Source organism: Lotus japonicus, chromosome 1, assembly GCF_012489685.1.
Source record: "Lotus japonicus ecotype B-129 chromosome 1, LjGifu_v1.2".
Classification (NCBI taxonomy): Eukaryota; Viridiplantae; Streptophyta; class Magnoliopsida; order Fabales; family Fabaceae; genus Lotus; species Lotus japonicus.
This window is the reverse complement of record NC_080041.1, coordinates 49041841-49059629: the sequence shown is the minus strand read 5'-3', so window position 1 is coordinate 49059629 and position 17789 is coordinate 49041841. Positions and strand designations below refer to the sequence as shown.

At 36.5% G+C, this 17789-nt stretch overlaps 2 protein-coding genes across 3 annotated transcripts; both read right to left on the bottom strand.

Annotated features, from left to right (window-relative positions):
- Positions 1–1834: 1834 nt before the first annotated feature.
- Positions 1835–3877, bottom strand: LOC130743223 (chlorophyll a-b binding protein P4, chloroplastic). Its single transcript, XM_057595399.1, has 3 exons — positions 3600–3877; positions 2387–2802; positions 1835–2142 (listed from the first exon to the last, which is right to left on the bottom strand). Exons 1-3 carry the CDS (start codon positions 3803–3805, stop codon positions 2006–2008), a joined length of 759 nt encoding a protein of 252 aa, XP_057451382.1. The 5' UTR covers positions 3806–3877; the 3' UTR covers positions 1835–2005.
- Positions 3878–11330: 7453 nt separating this feature from the next.
- On the bottom strand, positions 11331–16942 carry LOC130743096 (meiosis-specific protein ASY1). Of its 2 annotated transcripts, none has more exons than XM_057595242.1 (21): positions 16647–16942; positions 16492–16548; positions 15660–15756; positions 15497–15565; positions 15319–15411; positions 14994–15120; positions 14808–14877; positions 14663–14704; positions 14346–14474; positions 14148–14255; positions 14001–14049; positions 13876–13917; positions 13539–13660; positions 13370–13382; positions 13198–13274; positions 13009–13110; positions 12515–12665; positions 12346–12425; positions 12082–12256; positions 11832–11977; positions 11331–11690 (listed from the first exon to the last, which is right to left on the bottom strand). In XM_057595242.1, the coding sequence occupies exons 1-21, from the start codon at positions 16647–16649 to the stop codon at positions 11646–11648; spliced, it is 1797 nt and encodes a 598-aa protein (XP_057451225.1). In that variant the 5' UTR covers positions 16650–16942; the 3' UTR covers positions 11331–11645. The 2 variants fall into 2 exon arrangements, with proteins under 2 accessions (XP_057451225.1, XP_057451284.1); XM_057595301.1 differs by having other exon boundaries at positions 11334–11690; positions 14001–14043.
- Positions 16943–17789: the final 847 nt, after the last annotated feature.

Here is a 17789-nt window from a genome sequence, read left to right as displayed (position 1 = left end):
CTTTTCTTCATTCTATCCTAACTGAAAAACAACAAAGTAACACGTGAAAAGAAGATTAAATTGTGTTTAAAACTTTTTGCAAATCTAATTCAATAACTAGACATTTTTTAAAACCTTTTTCTTAAAAACCTCTTTATTAGTAGTAGTGGAAAAGATAAAAAGTAAATAACTAAGAAAAAATGGATAAGAAAAGGACAAGAGAGAAAATTTATCCCAGTTCACCATTAATACTTGGGTTACATTCAGTCATTGGTATCCCACCAAGATTATTCACTAAACAAACAAGTATTCTTCAAGGCTCATCCGCTTACAAGTTTTATCCAGTACTTCTTCTTCAAATATTTTCAAGGACGCATCTCCCTTAAAAATTATACATGGTTAGACGATCATAGCATAGACAATATTGAGCAACTTGAGTAAGAAGATCTTGCATATATATACTTTGCTAAGACGATCGTGTTTTTGTTGTTAGACGATATCTCTATTTCTAGATATAAGACGTGAGGTTTCAGATATAAGACGATGTTCTTGTCGGACGTTATTGAGAGATCTCAAAGACTCAGTGTTTTGAGAGATAGTATTCTTGAAAATTTAAAACACCATAGTTAAATGCTTTCTTATATGACATGCAACTTTCACTTAACTGAAGGGATTTTTAGGTATCTACACTTAGACTTAACACTAATTAAACCTAGCAACCATTCTTATTCGTTCTCCTCAATCTCAAACCCTACATAACCCCTCTTCTCCTCCACTATGACGCGCATCTCTGAACCACCTCCTTGCCAATTAAGAACATATGCTCAGCGCCATCCGCGTCGCACGGGCAGTCATTGAGGCTAGCGCCACTTGTGTTACTTGTGAGTGCAGAGATTGTGATTTGGGTATGTGTAAATAAGACCAGTAAATTATGTTCTCTCTATTATCTCTCCACACTTCTGCTATTCAGGTGAGTTAACTCCTATTTTGCATCTTGAATTCTCAATTTTGAGCTATGTGTTATTCTAGTGCTAATAGAAGTTGAATTGCTGCATTTCAGTGTAAATTGCACCTCTTTGTAACCAACTATTAGCTATGCAATCTAATTTATATATGTTTCATTATACTATTGATTTTCCACTTTTTTCTCTTTACATAACTAATCTTTTTATTTCCTTTATTAATCCAATTACTGACTAGATTACTTAAAATACAGTGACAATCCAAATAGAGATGTTGGGTGCTTCACAAATATTTCACTGCCAACCAATTCTTGTTTTAGTGGCATCTCTAAACTTGTGATTGGTGGATCTCCCCAAATCTCTGCATTTTTGAGGGTTTTGGTGCATTGAATGAGTTCAATGGTGCTGATTTCTTAGATATACAACATTGTGAGAAGTTTGCATACCTTCTACCAAATAATGACTGCTTAGATTGTGAATGTGATTAAATTTGTCAAAGGGAGAAGATGTGTGAGCAGAAAACATTCATGAATAAATATTTTATGGCTAATTGCATGTATTTTGCAGTAACTGATTATCTACCATCATCAATGTAAGCATTTTCCAATTGAGAAACATGTTAGGTGAAGGGATATGACCAATGCTTGCTAATAAGCTTTTCACACAACCCAGAGTGCAGCTTCTATTGTACAAGATTTGTAGGATTGCAGAGAGTCTAGATTCTATATAATCTTGCCTAATTGATTTACAGATGATAGTGTTCTGAAATTTGATTCAGTGCTCATACCTGTAAATTTGAATTTTAGTAGAAAATGGAATTAAATTTAAATTTGGAAATGTAGTTTAACTAAAAGTTTGATTTTTCAATTATCACGTTTACTTGCTAATTAATGGGATTGAATCTAAAGAACATTATATAAAACCATCTTAGTTCCTCTGTACATGAAAATAGATGGATGGAACATAACAATCGTGCCCAAATCTCTCCCAAAAAATTCACCCATTCTGGATTACACGAGTAGGACACACAAGCTTTCATGTCATAACAGGATACAAACTCTTAATTAGTTGCCACTCAGTGTTTGGACAATGGTGTTGTGCCATGGATCAGAGAGGTGCTGCAAGAGGTTATCAAATGGCCCTTTCCCTGTCACGTTGTGTTGAACAATAAATCCCAAGAATGCCAACATTGCCAATCTCCCTGTAAACAAAAAGTTTTAACTCAATATTTGCATCCAATAAAAAAAATTAGACTCTTGTGCAGTCCAACTTTAATCGAAGAAGATAGTAAGCGCATTTTTAGATACACTATAAAAAACCACAGTGAGAAAAAATCACAATGGACAGAAGCAGCTTCCTAAGCTTTTGCTGTTGTGCATTGTGATTTTGCTTTTATCGTGGTTTTCTTGCGTGTATCCGAACATGCACAGAAAGCATTAAATTACCATTGGCAAGTTCCTTTTCTTTGGCCTCTTCAGTTGGTGCAAAGTTCAAGGGGTTGAAAATGCCACCAGGGTAGCCAACTTCATTTGGGGGCAAGCTGTATTGCTTGAAGATGGGGTCTTGGTTGACACTGCCAGGGTTCTTAATGTCCTGCCATCTTCTAATCTCCACATAGTGGAACAGGATGAACTCAATCACAAAGAGGGTTGAGGATGAAGCAAAGTACTCTGCTTTCCCAGCATCATACCATTTGGGGACATTGATGAGTCCAATGTTGGTGAGTACCTCAGGAAGCAACATCCCTGCAACACCCAACATGGCCCATCGTCCGTTCACAAGCTCTGCTTGAACAAACCACTTCAGGTTCTCTGGGTCTTCAGCTAGTGCCAGAGGATCAAACCCATTGTCACCAGGAAGACTAAAACCGGCATAAAAATAAACATGTTACAATGAGTACTTGGAGTGTGTCCTTAAAAAAATATAATGCTAGGATTTCTCTAATAAGAATGCATGCATTCAATCTCATGTTCACAAACCATGTGATTTGTGTGTATTAACTATTAAGTGTGTCACTCAAAATTTGCCACAATTGATTCTTATCTTGACAGACATTCACTAGGTAGATGTTAATTAAAGCTTGTAAACATGAAAACAAATTCTTAGATTACTCTACCATTTATAAAGATTAATTGGATCATATCTCTAATTAATCTAGAACGTCTCAACACACACATACTCAGGGTATGAACATATATGTGGGTAAACCCATATATGGGTAGCCCAATTACCGGTTACCGGATATTATCTAAAAATTTATGTTAAATCTAACTTTATTTATAAAAAAAAAAACTTGATTAGAGATGACAGTTGCTCTTCATAACAACTGAATTGTTTGATATCTTTGATTAATATGAGATTTCTAAAACAAAACACACAAATTTCAGATGATAATAGTATGAAATAAATTTTTACCAAAGAACTCATTTCTAATTATAATTATTAATTATAGTGATCAGGGTACTATAGTGATATTTAACAACTTGCACATGGGTATTTAAGTAATGTGAGGTGTAACATCTATTATGATAACTAATTAGTGTTTGGAATTCTTATACTAAGATTCTTTTATTTTACATAAATTTCTGTTAGAAGCACTTGTATATGTGTTATTAATGAAATTCTAAACACATACCAAATATTACATATGTTACATACCTGCCATTGAGGTAATTTGGGGAGGCCAAGCCAGGTAACCACTCTCCTTTTTTAGCTTCTACCTTGAAAGAAGTAGAAGGAGGACACCCCATTGGCCTAAAAGCTACTTCCCTGTTCAGTTTACCAGAAGAGCCGGTAAGAAACCTCGACCTAGAAGCACATGGCCGGAAAATAGCGGCGGAAGCTTGTGTAGTCACGGTGGCCATGTTGTTCAGCTGCTGCTAGTGGCAGTGGTGGTGATGGTGGTTGTGGCAGTAGAAGATGAAAATATGAGGAGTGGTTTGTTTCATATGTATTTGGTTTCAAAGCCATTCATGTGGTTCTTGTGGCCTGCTTGTGATCCACCGTTGGATCTTGCGATATTTTGGATCGGACGGTGGGCGTGCGTTTTGCCTTATCCTTTTATCTCAGTGTTATATCCGCAAATCTATTTCTTCACATCGTTGTTGGCTGGGAAAAGATTCTGTGGGGTCATCAAATGCCAGGTCGCATGATAGGTGAAGAGGGATTGAAATATCGAGATCACCCAATCATTCCTATACACCTGGTTGGCTTCAATTCTAGCTGGGATTGTTTGTCTCTCAATCCGAATAATGTTACTCACACACCTCAAAAGAGAGGTGTGTGAGGTGGAATGATGAGAGAGATAGGAAGAAAAAAAAAAGTAAGGGAGAGAAAGTATGAGATGTGATAGATGGTAAGAGGAGAGAGATAGAAAAAAAAAAGAGGTGAAAATGAAGTGTTTTAAAAATGAGGTGTGTATATATCATTACTCCTCTCAATCCACCCATGATCATTTTTTTTTTCTTTTACAGAAGTTATAGTTAGTTATTCGTTAAAATAAAAATGGTTGCATGTTTCAATATGCGTGTAATCGAGTGTGGTTGATTTGAATTTAGGCAGTTTATCAATCAAACATATTTGTTTTGAGTTGGTTTTAATTTCATAATTTTTACTTTTATACCCGAACTGAATCAACTCAATCTTAATTGGATTGGTTCAACTCGAGTAGTTAGATTCAAAATAAATAAAAAATTAAAATTTGCACAAAAATTATTTTAAAAACGTGAAAAAATTATAAAATAAAATAGAAACTATAAATAATTCAACATCTGTCAAAATAACGAAACATTCTACAATCATATAATCCAACATAAATAAACTAAATCCAACGTCTTTAAAACAAACATAAATAGGTAACATAATGTTAAACTCATAAGTAACTTCGGTCTTAACTTAAATAAACATTAACTTATGTCTTAAAGTATTAGTACTCTCTAAGTCTTTATTAAAATAAAATATGTAGTAAACTGTTAAACAATAGTGAGTATGTCTTTATATCTCTTCAGTTCTTACCCCAAATTTCTTCCATTCCTTCTTTCTCGCAGCTGCAATATGTTAAACAATAGCGAGCCGAATGTAGGCAAGGTAAAAGTAAATCTATAAATGTGTTAGGGTGTAAAATCTAAAGGCTTAATCATCAAATTAGTCCCTGTCTTTGTCTCGCCGTCTGAACTAAGTCCCTCACCGAAAAAATTTGTGAAAAAGGTCCTCTTCTTTGTAAAACATCTCGAGCAAGTCCTCGCCGGAGCCCGGAGCTCCGGCGAGTGATGAAGTGGCTTGTTGAGTCGATTAATGAATCCTACGTGGAATTTAAAAAAAATAAAAAATTATCAAATCAGGAAAATAAATTAATTAAAAACCTATTTCCCAAATAATTTCCCAAAACTAAGAACACTTTGTGGAGCACCCAGAAATTCTGATGCAAAGACATGTTTTTTTTGAACACCCACAAAATTTCATTTATATGTAGAACTTAAGCAACAGTAACTGCACATCTACTAGTCTGCAAGTGCAATGAAGATAGGCCAACTAGTCAACAAGAACATAAAATCACGTAATTAAATGGAGCAAACCCTTCACAAGAAACAAGAATTGAACATCTAAATTCCTCAACAGTAACTACTCAAAGGGTCAGCAGTTTTTCCAGATCTGGCATCAGTCCATGCTTTCGGAATTGTTTTCTTCATTTCCTCATCTCCTTCCTCATACATGTTCTTCATTAAATCCATAATTCAAACACATTCGAAACCTAATTTCATCTCCTCCTTCTCTTCTCAAAAAATAAAATTATAAAACCTAATTTCCCAATTCTTGTAGAACCTTGAAATTCATCTCCTCCTCCTTCATCTTCTTATTATTCTTCTTCATCATCATCAAAGAACCCATAAAGGCATAAACCCAACCACCACCTGCAACCCCCAAAATTGTTCTTCTTCATCCCTTCATCTTCCTCCTCTTTTAACAACCCAACCCTCTAATGCTCTGTTTCTGGATGAAGATGAAGAGCATGGGCAAAGAGAAACCGAGCCATCACCAACACCACCCAAACACAGCAACTGAGCCACCACCAACACCACCCAAACTCAGAAATCGAGCCACCACCAACACCACCCAAACCGAGCCACCACCACCCATAAATGTGCAATTGGAGCCAGAAAGAGAAAGGGGAGAAAGAGAGATCCGCAAAGAAAGAAGAAAAAGAGGCAAAACAGCTTCTTCCTCCTTGCATCCCTTCTTCTGATTTCATTTTCTGGTCTTGACAAGAGCAAAATTCTTCTGGTTCCGTTTTCTCAGTAGCGGGTGACATAGGAGGTCGAGATCTGATTGGGTAGGCTTGGTGGTCAAGTGCGGTGGTCCTTGGTGTTGGAGTGAGATGGGGGCGGATCTGGGGAGATATGCGTTTAGATCTGGAGGTTGATGGATCTAGAACTCAGTGGTAGTTGTAATTTCATATCTTAGGCGTGTGAGAGGGTTTTTGGGCCATGGTGACTCAGATATGGAGAAAGAAAGGAAGAGGAAAAGGTTGAGGGATGAAGATGATGAGATGAAGAAGATGAAGAAGGAGATTGATTTGAGTTTTTCTGGGTTCAGCATGATTTTATTTGGATTTAGGTTTTTAATTTCTGTTAATTAAATTAGGGTTAATTTTGTTAATTGGTTTTATTTTTATTAATTAAATTAAAAATTCTGATGTGTTATTTATTTTTTAATTTTTAATTTAAAAAAAATTCATGTCAGCTCACTTAACCCAGTCAGCGTGCCACTTCATCACTCGCCGGAGCTCCGTGCTCCGACGAGGACTTGCTCCAGACGTTTTATAAAGAAGAGGACCTTTTCCACAAATTTTTCCGGTGAGGGACTTAGTTTAGACGGCGAGACAAAGATAGGGACTAATTTGAGGATTAAGCCAAATCTCAATGAGTATATTTAAATTTTGTAATGGACCAGAGCACTTTAGGCTAAATGGTTAAAGAAATGTTTCCAATACCATTAGGTTGCTGGGTTTATTAGATATTCAATCCCCAAATTTGAGACTCGAATCAATGGTGATCACATGCAGTAAAAAAATTCGGACCAAATTCATAACTCAATCCAACCCACAAAAATGTGTTTGGTTCGATTCGGTTTGATCGGGTTCGCTGATCAAACTGCACCCACTTACACTTTACACCCTTCGGTCACTATTATAAGCAAAATTTTGCTTTTTAGATTAATTGAATAAATGATGTATGTGGTCACCACATACATCATTTATTAAATGAATCTATAAAGTTAATTTTTGCTTATAATTGTAACCAGAGGGGGTATATTTCAAGATGTTTTATTGTTTTTCCTTGAATTTAAAAATATTTATTTATTTTTAAATAACATGTGAAAGTGTATTGATTATTATCAATTTATTAGAAAAAATATGTCATAATTTTATTTAACTAAACTTTATAATAAACACACTCTTATTTATTCACATAAAAATATATTATTTCAATGAAATTTAATTATAATTATTAAAGTTTTAATTTTGATGCAATGTCGCTATAAATCATTTTTTGCGATCCAAATTATAAAAGAAGAAAGGTCAAGTGGGGGCGATGCCCACGACATCACATACGATTTCAAAACACTGGATGAAACCCCAAGCATTAGGATGCAATTGAGTAGGGGCAGTTTCATACAATTAAGGACGGAGCAGATAAAGGGCGAGAAGGGGAGCTTCACGCCAAGATCAGTGAAAAGCACGGAGGCATAGGCTTCCGGTGCGGTGGCAGGAGGAATGGAAAGGTAGGAGAACGAACTTTTGACACAAGAAATGGAAAAATTGCAGCTGGAGATGGGGCAAGTAATTATCAGGGCTTGAGGATGGGTTTAATTGGTAAGAGGAAAAAGAAGAGACGTTTGAAGAAGGAGAAAGGGGCACAAGTGTGGGCCACACACACTCACTCACTCGAGCTCAATGAGGCATTCAAGACTAATGATGAGAGGTTTGGGAAGATGCGAACATTGATGAGACTGGTTCAAAAAGGACGTGACGTGACAAGAGGGGCGCGCTGTTTGGCTCTAATGCGCGTTGAAAGGGCACATTGTTTCAGCTAAAAATGGGAAGCGTAACTGACACACCAAGCGAACAGCTGCAGAGGTATACCTAATATGTGAAACAATTTTAATTTCACTTACATATTTTGTTTTGTGGTCAAAAAGCAAGGGTTAGGTACGGTGATGTCATGTTTCAGATTAGAAAAGGACCTGCCAAATGTAAAATAAGGGCGCGGAGGCGAGAAGACAAAGGCAATAGAAAATGAAGCTCATGTGACATGATAGGGAGGTCTATCAGGTAGGAAACCAATTGTGAACCAGAGCTTGGGAATATGTTCTTGCATAATTGGTCAAAATCGCTAGCCGAAGAGCTCAGTACCGGGCGATGGACTACAGAGGCGATCCGCTCGACAAATGGCCCAAAGACTCATACTGTGAAGACTTGTGGACTAGGCGCGACCCCTCGCCACAATATGGTCCCGCCCGTGCAGCTTATTGTTCAAATGTGAAAGTGTAAGGGCACGTTACGCTTTCATGCTTCAAGCTCGGTGACTTGTGGACATGGTGAGACCGCTCCCATAATAAGAGTCCTGCCTAGAGAGACTTATATGAAGAATCAGAGGACTTAAAGACACGTTACGCTTTCATGCTTCAAGATCGGTGTCTTGTAGACTTGTGAATTAGGCGAGACCTCTCGCCATAATAGGGATGCCACCCATATTGCTCATTTTGGCTGGACCAAACCGTCAGGACGACAGGGCATATAGGGATGAGTGAACGGTTTAATGTGTAAGGAATTAGATAGAAACCATCCCATGGTAGGAGTAGTGCTGTAAAGGTTGTTGGGCTAGAACTTATAAGGCCCAACAACCCAATAAAAGGAACATTTGCACTTTGTGGAGAGACTTTTGGGCATTTATGACATAGGCAGCTAGGGTATTACAAAACCTCACCTCCATTACGGTTTTAGGTGTATCATCATCATTATTATTTTTATAACGGCACACATTGCCGATATTTTATTAATCAAATATAAGCGAAGTTGCAACAAATTTCATCAACAAGTCTATTAATAAAAATATTCTCAGGAGATTTGTGAACTCGTAAAATTTAGGAGATGCAAGAGTTTAAATACGTTTCAGAGAAATAAAAAGTCAAGGGGGTCTTTCTTCTTATTCGTCGAAATTATGCATGTTTACTATTAAATCTTCATGATTAGAAGTTCAGAACATTAAAATTTAAGTCAACGATTTAAATATATATGGTAGCCGGTCGAATCTGGACTTTAATTTGGCTAGCTATGTATATTAATTAAATGAACTAGTACAAGTAATATTGTATTAGTTGACCTTTGGGTTTTCATTTAAAAAAATATAAGGTTGACATTTTGTATTGTCAATAAAATCTCAATTTCAATGTTTAGGCTTTGGTTGAGTGCATGCTCCCCGGCCGCGTGCGTTGGTTTTAAAAAATTTACCGAAACGTGTCCACGCCTTCTTTTCTTTGTATATAAACAGCAGCAACCCTTAACCCCAGCTCAAACTCAACTTACACACCACTAAATCACCATCTTACAGCTTCCATTTTCATCTTTTCCTCCACTCCCAATATTCAGGTACACTCAGTTTTGCTGCACATAGTTGTTGTTTTAATACCAAGTCGATCTCACGGGCATCAATTTCCAAGGCCATTATTAGCGCAATGTGCAAAAAGCATGCATATGGAGATTCTTCTGCCTTTGCCCAAACTGCATACATGGAAGGTGATGATGATGATGATGTTGTTTATGACTATGCTCCAGCAGCATGAGCTCTCATATTTTGCCTAGTGGCCGGCCACCCCATATGCATTTGACAGTGTTATCTGGATCCTTTTAAGTATAAACTTTCTTAAATTTACTTCACTTAAATCTTGTGTCGCTTTCAAAAGCGACCAAACACCAAGATTTTATATTTATTTCTTTTCATACTTATTAGTAAATGATACTACTCTTTTAATATTTATAAAAAGAGATATACAAACAAATAATAATGTTCTATTTAATATACATTTGAAAATATCTTAATTGATCTCATAGGATAGTTGTAGCCAATGGTACTGATATATTTGTTCCATGACTATATTCTACGTGTATAATGCGGGACTGTGGGTGTTCATTTCTTAGCTTGAGTTTAATATTATTATTTATGAAATTGAGTCTTGTAATTATTTATCCTTAATTATCAATAAATTTTTTTGGATTTTCAAAGAAAGAGAATGAATGAAACTTTCACTCATTTCAAGCCACATTTCAAGTAGAAGTAAATTTTGTGTACACTTCATTTCCAGTCACATTTAAAGTTTTTTTTATAAGCCAAAAAATGAAATTAATGAGAAGTACATGGGGTACTTTAAAGTTTAAACCAATACAAAGAATAATGAGCAAAAGAAAAGAGCAAAAGAAAGAAAGTTTTAAAACAGACCAACATATATATGTATGTAATTGCTACGTGTGTAATAGTTTCGAAAGATAATTAACTAAATACAAGCCAAAGTAGTGCAAGATCATCATGACAAGAGCACACCAATAGAGCCAAATATTGCAAAGCCAGAGTCTATCCCAACGAAGAGCACCCCGTATCGGTTAACCTATGGTTTAATTAAGATGCATTTTTGCCTGTACTCAAAGATATGTGTACTGTCTTTTCGTGTGGAAAAGCAAAATCACATACAAGCAGATGAGCTTCACCAACCCATGCTTCAGTCGATGAAGATAGACTCAGGGAAATGGGAAGCATTCGATTAAACAAATCTAAAGTGGCTAAAACATACAACAAGCACATGAAAGCTAAAGCGTTAATTAGCGAAGGTGCTTTGGAAGGTCAGCAAAACTGGGAAGGTTCCTTCAATGTTAGCCAAGTAATTCCTGAGGAGCCTATTGACTAGCAATAAATATGGATGAAATAGATAGAAACAGAAACGCAAAGCACCTTAAAAAGTACTATCCTTCCTTATGAGAGGATTCAAACCTTATCTAAAATGATGTTCACAGGCCGATCACCTAACCTGAAAACATGGCGAAGGATGTCATGGGGTCCCATCCATATAGGTTGAAGAATTATGTGATGGGGGATCATGAGAGCAGGAGGATATGGATTGATGCAAGGTTGGCCTTCAGGCTGCGCCACATGAGAAGTGCATGGTTGATTCCTTCTAGGCCAGCCTAAAAGTCCCTTTCGGATAATTTCTTGTGCTGCTAAAGGCTTCTAAATTCATCATCCAGGAAAGTCAATCGGGCATAGAGTTTAGTCATTTTTAGTATGTTGTTAGGATGATAATCTCGGTCTGAATGCAAGCTAGGGAGGAGTTCAAATGCTCCAATCGAGAAGTGTAATCTCACTACTCCCAAGATAAATAGTTTCAAATTTTAAAGCAACTAAAATTTAGAAATAACAAAACTCGGTAGTGAATTATATTGTCATCAGCAATGGGTTCGCATAAAGAAGTGGAAGATAACTAGTGTTATCTGCAATACTATGCTGAACCAATTATAAAAAAGTCAGTCAGGAAAGCAGACAACAGAACTTTCTACCAAAGTAGACACAAACAAATGTTACTTTGTCAAGTAAGTGTTTTAAGGGTAAAGATCAAATTGTTATCATTATCCACAGTCACATACTAAGGCTCCAAATTTCAGGTTCTCTGACGCTTCACATTTTGATGGATGGGCTCCTTGACCTGCAAAAAAAAGGAAAAGAGTACAATAAAAGTTCAGACAGCAAACAAAACATGTCCAGATTACACAAAGTGTTGCTTCGATATTGAAGAAGATATATTAATTAATGTCACACTATAAGGATTAAGGAAGCCATGGTATACCGCGCTTGTTTTCCTGGGTCGCTTGTCTTGGGAGGACCTACTGCAGATTATTGTTTCAGCTGCTTCATCATCACCTTGATTTGCAATTCTGTTTCCATTTGCTGTGCTGTTCTCTTTACCCTGCGCAAAGCTCTCTCTTGAAGTAACTGGCTGCAATTCCAGAATCATACAATCATTACACCATTAGTTACTTGCCTCAGTATGGAACCAGCGAGTCCTATGGATAACAAAACTAAAAACTTAGTGTAACTAGCCTCAGTCCTGCTTGTGGGGGTGTTCCCTAGCTCTTTTGCCTTTGGAGTTTTGTGTCCACTCCTGAAGTCACTATAATTTGTATCAGATGTCACTTTCATTCGAGTTAAATCTGATCCAATAGAGTGGAGAACACCACATGTGGACTTGTTTGGTTCGCAATTATCAACATCCTGTACATTTTACAACGTGAAATAGGTGAACTTCGATGTAAATAAATCTGTAATATAAACCCCAAATGCTCCACAGTAATTAGTATTACCATAGCTTCAACAGCAGTTATAGCTTTTTGGACCTCAATGAATTTTCTCTCAGTCAATTCTGAATGGATCACACGTTTCCCTGATGTACCAAAGATATAAAAATTAACCAGGGAAAAACAGAAAAAGGAAAGAAAAGAGAATGACTATTCTCTAAAGTTGATTGAATACCTAATCTTTTGTTGCCTTTAGGTTCCACAAACCCATCCCGAATCATTTTATCAATCATCTTTCGTGCTGCTGTCTGGTTTACTTCTCCCTCAAGCAAGCCTTGGAGCTTTGTGACTGACACATATGTCATCGGGAGAGTATGATAGAGAGCCTGAGATACTTAAACCTAAGTTAGGATATTCACTACAACAGATAGTAGTTCAACTAAGACAGATATATGTCATAACCAAATAGCTCCTATCCATGATCATATATCAGGTAGTGTACAGATACAGCCTGCATCCGCTCACTCTTCAGATGAAAGATAACAGACAATCCATAATGTGTAATAATAAAATTTATTAAGAATTTTCATTTTACATAAAACATCCCTTTAGCTGTTACACATTAATTGTGACTAAACATGACATAATTATATGCAGACAGATTTCAAAGAAAAAACAAGGATCCTCAAAGATATCACATAAAAGAAAAAAACCTGAAGTAAAACTCACTTTCATGTATAAGAGATCTTCACCCTGCAAAGCTCTGTCAAATACTTGAGGAATTTGACCAACAACTTCTTCCTTCACTACTGTGAACTCGTATTCAGATATCTGACAGTACATTCCGATTAGAAATAGATAAATAGAAGATTGCTAGAATCAAAGAAAGGGTATTGATCAATTGAGAAAAAAATCAACCTTGTCTTTGGTAATGGCATAGGTGTCGTTCCCTGATTTTGATAACACACCTTCCATGACAAGCTTGTCCATGATCTCTGAAGAAACCAATCAAAATCAAGCAAAAGAGCAATAGAATTCGTAAGGAATGGAAATCTGAAGGGCAGCTTGAATTTCAAGATTACATGTTCACCTTCAATTAGAACCTGCGCAAGTAAAACAATTTAACTGAAATTACATTTCACAAAAAATGAGGTGAATTGGGGCTAAAGTTGTAGTTAAATCATAATACAAAAAAGGCCAAGCCAAAGCAACATTTGAACAGCAAGGTTATAACTATCAAGAAAAAGAAAAAGTAGTACCACTGAGATGTCTGGAAAATTTGAGAGAACGTCAGTAAGCTCAATAGTATCAAGGTGACAACAGTTGATCCACTCCCTGACCCGGAGCAATTGCTGCTCATCTTCCACAGGGTCCTGGGTATCTGAAAGCGGAAGGGATTATCATATATTTTCAGTTATAAGACTTACAGCCTAGCTAGATATTGAGTTAACAACTAGAGAGAACTAGAAAAAATTATGTACAGCAGGAAAAAAAAGATTACTGGAAACATCATTCCTCTGGGTTAAGTTTTCTATATCTATACATCCGTGTATAAACACACAATTTTCAGCAAGAAAGCAAAAAGAACTAGTTTACCTTCATCAGTCACGCCATTATCTTCCTGTGCTTGCTGTTTCTCTGTCAATGTGTGCTTATAGAAAGAAAATTAGTGGAGAAAGACAAGTAAATTGTGCTGCAATAAGTATAGTGATTCTAATTACCTATTGGAGCAACTATATAGTGATCCCCTTGAGAATGATTAACCTGAAACTTGCAAAAAAAAATTCAAATTTAAGTAACACAGTGAGTTTGGTTTCATTGACAAAAATATTAATAGCAATGGCTTCCTCACATAGCATACTCATTACCTCACTGTCAGTCTCATAATATTCATCCTTTTGCATGGAGTCATCACTGCTCATATCATCTTGGATTCCCTCATTATCATCCTCACAAGGGTCAAGCACACTCTTCACCTATAAAATGAAAGAAGACATCATTGGCAGGAAACACTAGAAGTCAATTTAGAACTATCAGTGAACATGATATCCTTCAAATTCCATTACCTTCAGAGCTAATACAAAATGCTTGCTGTTTACATCTCCAACTTCCATTTTCAGTGGATTTTTTGCCCACTCATGATAACCTTCTTCTTCTGTGCAGCCCCTGAAGAAAGGAGGCTCATAATCGGGTGGCTGCACGAAAGACAAGTATATAAGTCAGCAATATGGCATAACAAAGCCTATGATCATTTTTAATCAATGCAATCGACCATTTCAAATTAAACACTGGAATCTGGATGATTCAGGAAAGCAAAGCTAAAAAAAGCAAACAAACAATTTATCAGGAATTGAGAGTACCAATTCCATGTCAAAGAACATACCGTCACATCGTCATAGTACAGGAGCTTCATCAGAATTGTACGCTGACCAAATCAAAGAATAGAAATCAGTTTTGCAATGAATGTAGGAATTGTGAAGAGTATATAATATAGTGTGTTATCAAGCGAAGCATCTGAATTCACTCACCTCTTCTGGCATTTTCTCCAGAGTTCTCATCAACTGAACTAGAGTTCGGATCATTTTACAAGCAGAACTCCTGAAGAATATATGATATATAACAGGTACAAACAATGTTAGCTTAACAAACAAGAAATCTTGATAAGACACGTCAGAATTCAGATATAAATTTTATTTTCTTTTGTGACCAACAACCTCATCTGCTGGGGAGTAATATCTGAGGTCGAGTTATGCTTGAAGGTCCCCCCTTGCTTTTTGTTTCCAATGCGGTTGATATTCATGGAAACCTCTTCTTTCTCAGAAGCTGAATAGCTAAAGGAAACTGTAGGACAGGACAAAACTAGTTACCCGAAGAATCCTCCCTAAGTGTCTAAAATCCAAATTTGTAACAAACTAGCTATATATGGGGTTCTCTTCTTGTTAAAACAATAGCCTAAGTGAGAAAAATTGTATTCATTCATTCTACAACAGTTTCTATTCTACTGAGAAAATATGCAATTAGATATGTCAAGAGCCTTACATGCATATTCCTCAATCATGGGTCCATCCACTGCTTCACACACGCAAAATAGAAGCGTCTTCAGATATTTCTTCTGTAAGGCATCATATACACCTGCAAAAGAAGTCGAATAGAACGGATAAAACCCCAATTAAAAGCAACTCAAAATCGCATCGTAGAAGTTCAGTGTTACTGTTACCCTTCTCCATCCAGTCAATTAGTCTGCGAGACTCGGCATCCACTGGCATAAGCTTTTTTATCTTCATCTCTGTCAGTTCAAGCATAGTTTTAGATCAAATTCAATTCAACCATAATAATTAATCAATTAGTACTTCTCAGAGACAGGTTTTAGTTTTATTTACCCAACGCAGGAACAGACTTATCATTGAAGTACTTCTCAGGAAATAGTCCTCTAATATAACTGATATTGAATATGGCAATTCGGAGCAGGTTCCTCGTCTGCCAAATCAAATTTCCAATTACACAAACAGATTTCAAATTTCAGACTAGTAAGCCTCTCAGATTCAAGAAACTGGTGCATCAACATTTCTTCTTGTGACTCAAATCACAAATTCTCACTACTCAGTACTAGTATTCAGAATCAAAACAGCTAACATATATGAAATTAAGATAACGAAATTTCGCTTTTAGATCTCAATATCGAGTTTCTGTCAAAGATGAATTAACATATTTTTTATGAATAAAAATTCATTCGGTGATTTCTCCTATCAGCGAGTATTGATGAACAAAAAATGAATCGGTGACTACTTCAATCCTCAGATTTAGAAATGATAACGAGAAGAGGAAAAATATCTCAACAATTTTGGAAACTGAATCCAAAGGAAAATTGAAATCCAGAGAAAGCAAAAAATGATGAATCGGAAACACAGCAGGGGAAAAAAAGAAAATTACGGTGAATATTGATGAACAAAAAAATAAATCGGTGACTATTTCTATCGGCAAATGAAATCCTCAGATGAACAAAAATATCTCAACAATTTTGAAAACTGAATTCTACTGAGGAAAATCAAAATCCAGAGAAAGCAATAAATGATGAATTGGAAACAAAGCAGTTGAAGAACAGAAAATTAAGCAAAAGTCACAGATCTGTAAGATTTCAGAAAAATCTGCAGATTGATGAAACTGTGCAACATATGAAATCATGAAAACGAAGCTAAAATGGTGAATCAGTACCAGAAGAAGTGAATGCTGCTCAGTGATTTCAGCTTCCTTGAGTTTCTGTGCAACGACCTGAAAGAAGAACAAAATTGGAAAGGTAAGAGAGATGCCATGGCAGAGAGAGGAAGGGGAATGGAAGAGTGTTGTGTTGTGGTCTCAGTCGCACTCACCATGGTTGCTGAATTCGAGAGTCACAGTCTCAAAGCGTGCAGAGAACGCTGATTGGATTTGAAATTGTGAATCAGATGAAAATGGTGGGAAATGAAGGAGGAAGCGAAGGAGTGCGATATTTATAGGCTGAATCTCATGTGAGAGGGTCACGCAAGTTTCGTGAGTGTGTGAATTGGCGCCAAAAGATGATGGGGCCTCCACTCTCAATTTTGTTAGGCATCAATTTTCAAGCATACGATTAAATTCAAATGTATGTTCAAAAGATTTGGGAATGTGTTATTATCAAAAAAAAAAATGATTTGGGAATGTGCCTAAGGAGATAAAAGACACAAAAGAAAAACTTCAAGAATTGCAAGAAAGAGTGCATGAGGAAGGGTTGTTGGTGCGCATAAAATCTTTGGAGGATCGTTTGGATGATTTGTTGGAGAGAGGAGATTTGGTGGGCGCAAAGATCACGTGCCATGTGGCTCCAACATGGAGATAAAAATTCCAAGTTCTTCCACCAGAAAGCGTCACAACGTAAAGAAAGAAATTGGTTGGACTCTATTCGGGATGATGAGGGGATTTGCCATGAGAAGAAGGAGGAGATAGCTATCATTATGGAAGATTTTTTTAAGAATTTATTCACTTATGGGAGTCCATTGGTGGCGGATGAGGCATGTGATGTGGTGAGGGATCAGGTTTCTGTGGCTATGCGAGGGGTGCTGGATGGTGATTATACATATGAGGAGGGTTATGATGCCTTGAAGCAAATAAAGCCAATAGCAGCGCCAGGTCCTGATGGTCTTCCGGCTCTTTTCTATAAAAAATTATGGCCTGTCATAGGGGATCAGATTGCTACTATTGTTTTGGAGGTGCTGAATGGTGGAGCTAGTCCGGAACGGTTTAATCATACTTACTTGTGCCTGATTCCAAAGGTCAAAAAATTGCAACATACCAAGGATTTCCACCCCATTTCGCTTTGCAATGTGATTTTCAAGTTGATTTCAAAGTTGGCTTTTGTACCCTAGTAGTATAGTTTTTTTTGAAAATTACAGCTTTAGGGTACTTTTTCTTTTATTTACCAATCTAGTATAAATTACTACTGACAGTGGCGATTCTATTTATTTATTTTTATTTTTTTAAAGAATCGCCAATAGCAT

What these genes read in the sequence shown, in the direction of transcription:
- LOC130743223 (XM_057595399.1), bottom strand. Translation starts at nt 3,805, where the DNA reads ATGGCCACCGTGACTACACAAGCTTCCGCCGCTATTTTCCGGCCATGT. An exon ending in CCAAATTACCTCAATGGCAG is followed by an intron (nt 2,803 to 3,599) that starts GTATGTAACATA and finishes TGCCGGTTTTAG; the next exon opens with TCTTCCTGGTGACAATGGGT. An exon ending in AGAAAAGGAACTTGCCAATG is followed by an intron (nt 2,143 to 2,386) that starts GTAATTTAATGC and finishes TTTTGTTTACAG; the next exon opens with GGAGATTGGCAATGTTGGCA.
- LOC130743096 (XM_057595242.1), bottom strand. An exon ending in CTATATAGTTGCTCCAATAG is followed by an intron (nt 13,918 to 14,000) that starts GTAATTAGAATC and finishes ACACATTGACAG; the next exon opens with AGAAACAGCAAGCACAGGAA. An exon ending in TAACTGCTGTTGAAGCTATG is followed by an intron (nt 12,257 to 12,345) that starts GTAATACTAATT and finishes TAAAATGTACAG; the next exon opens with GATGTTGATAATTGCGAACC.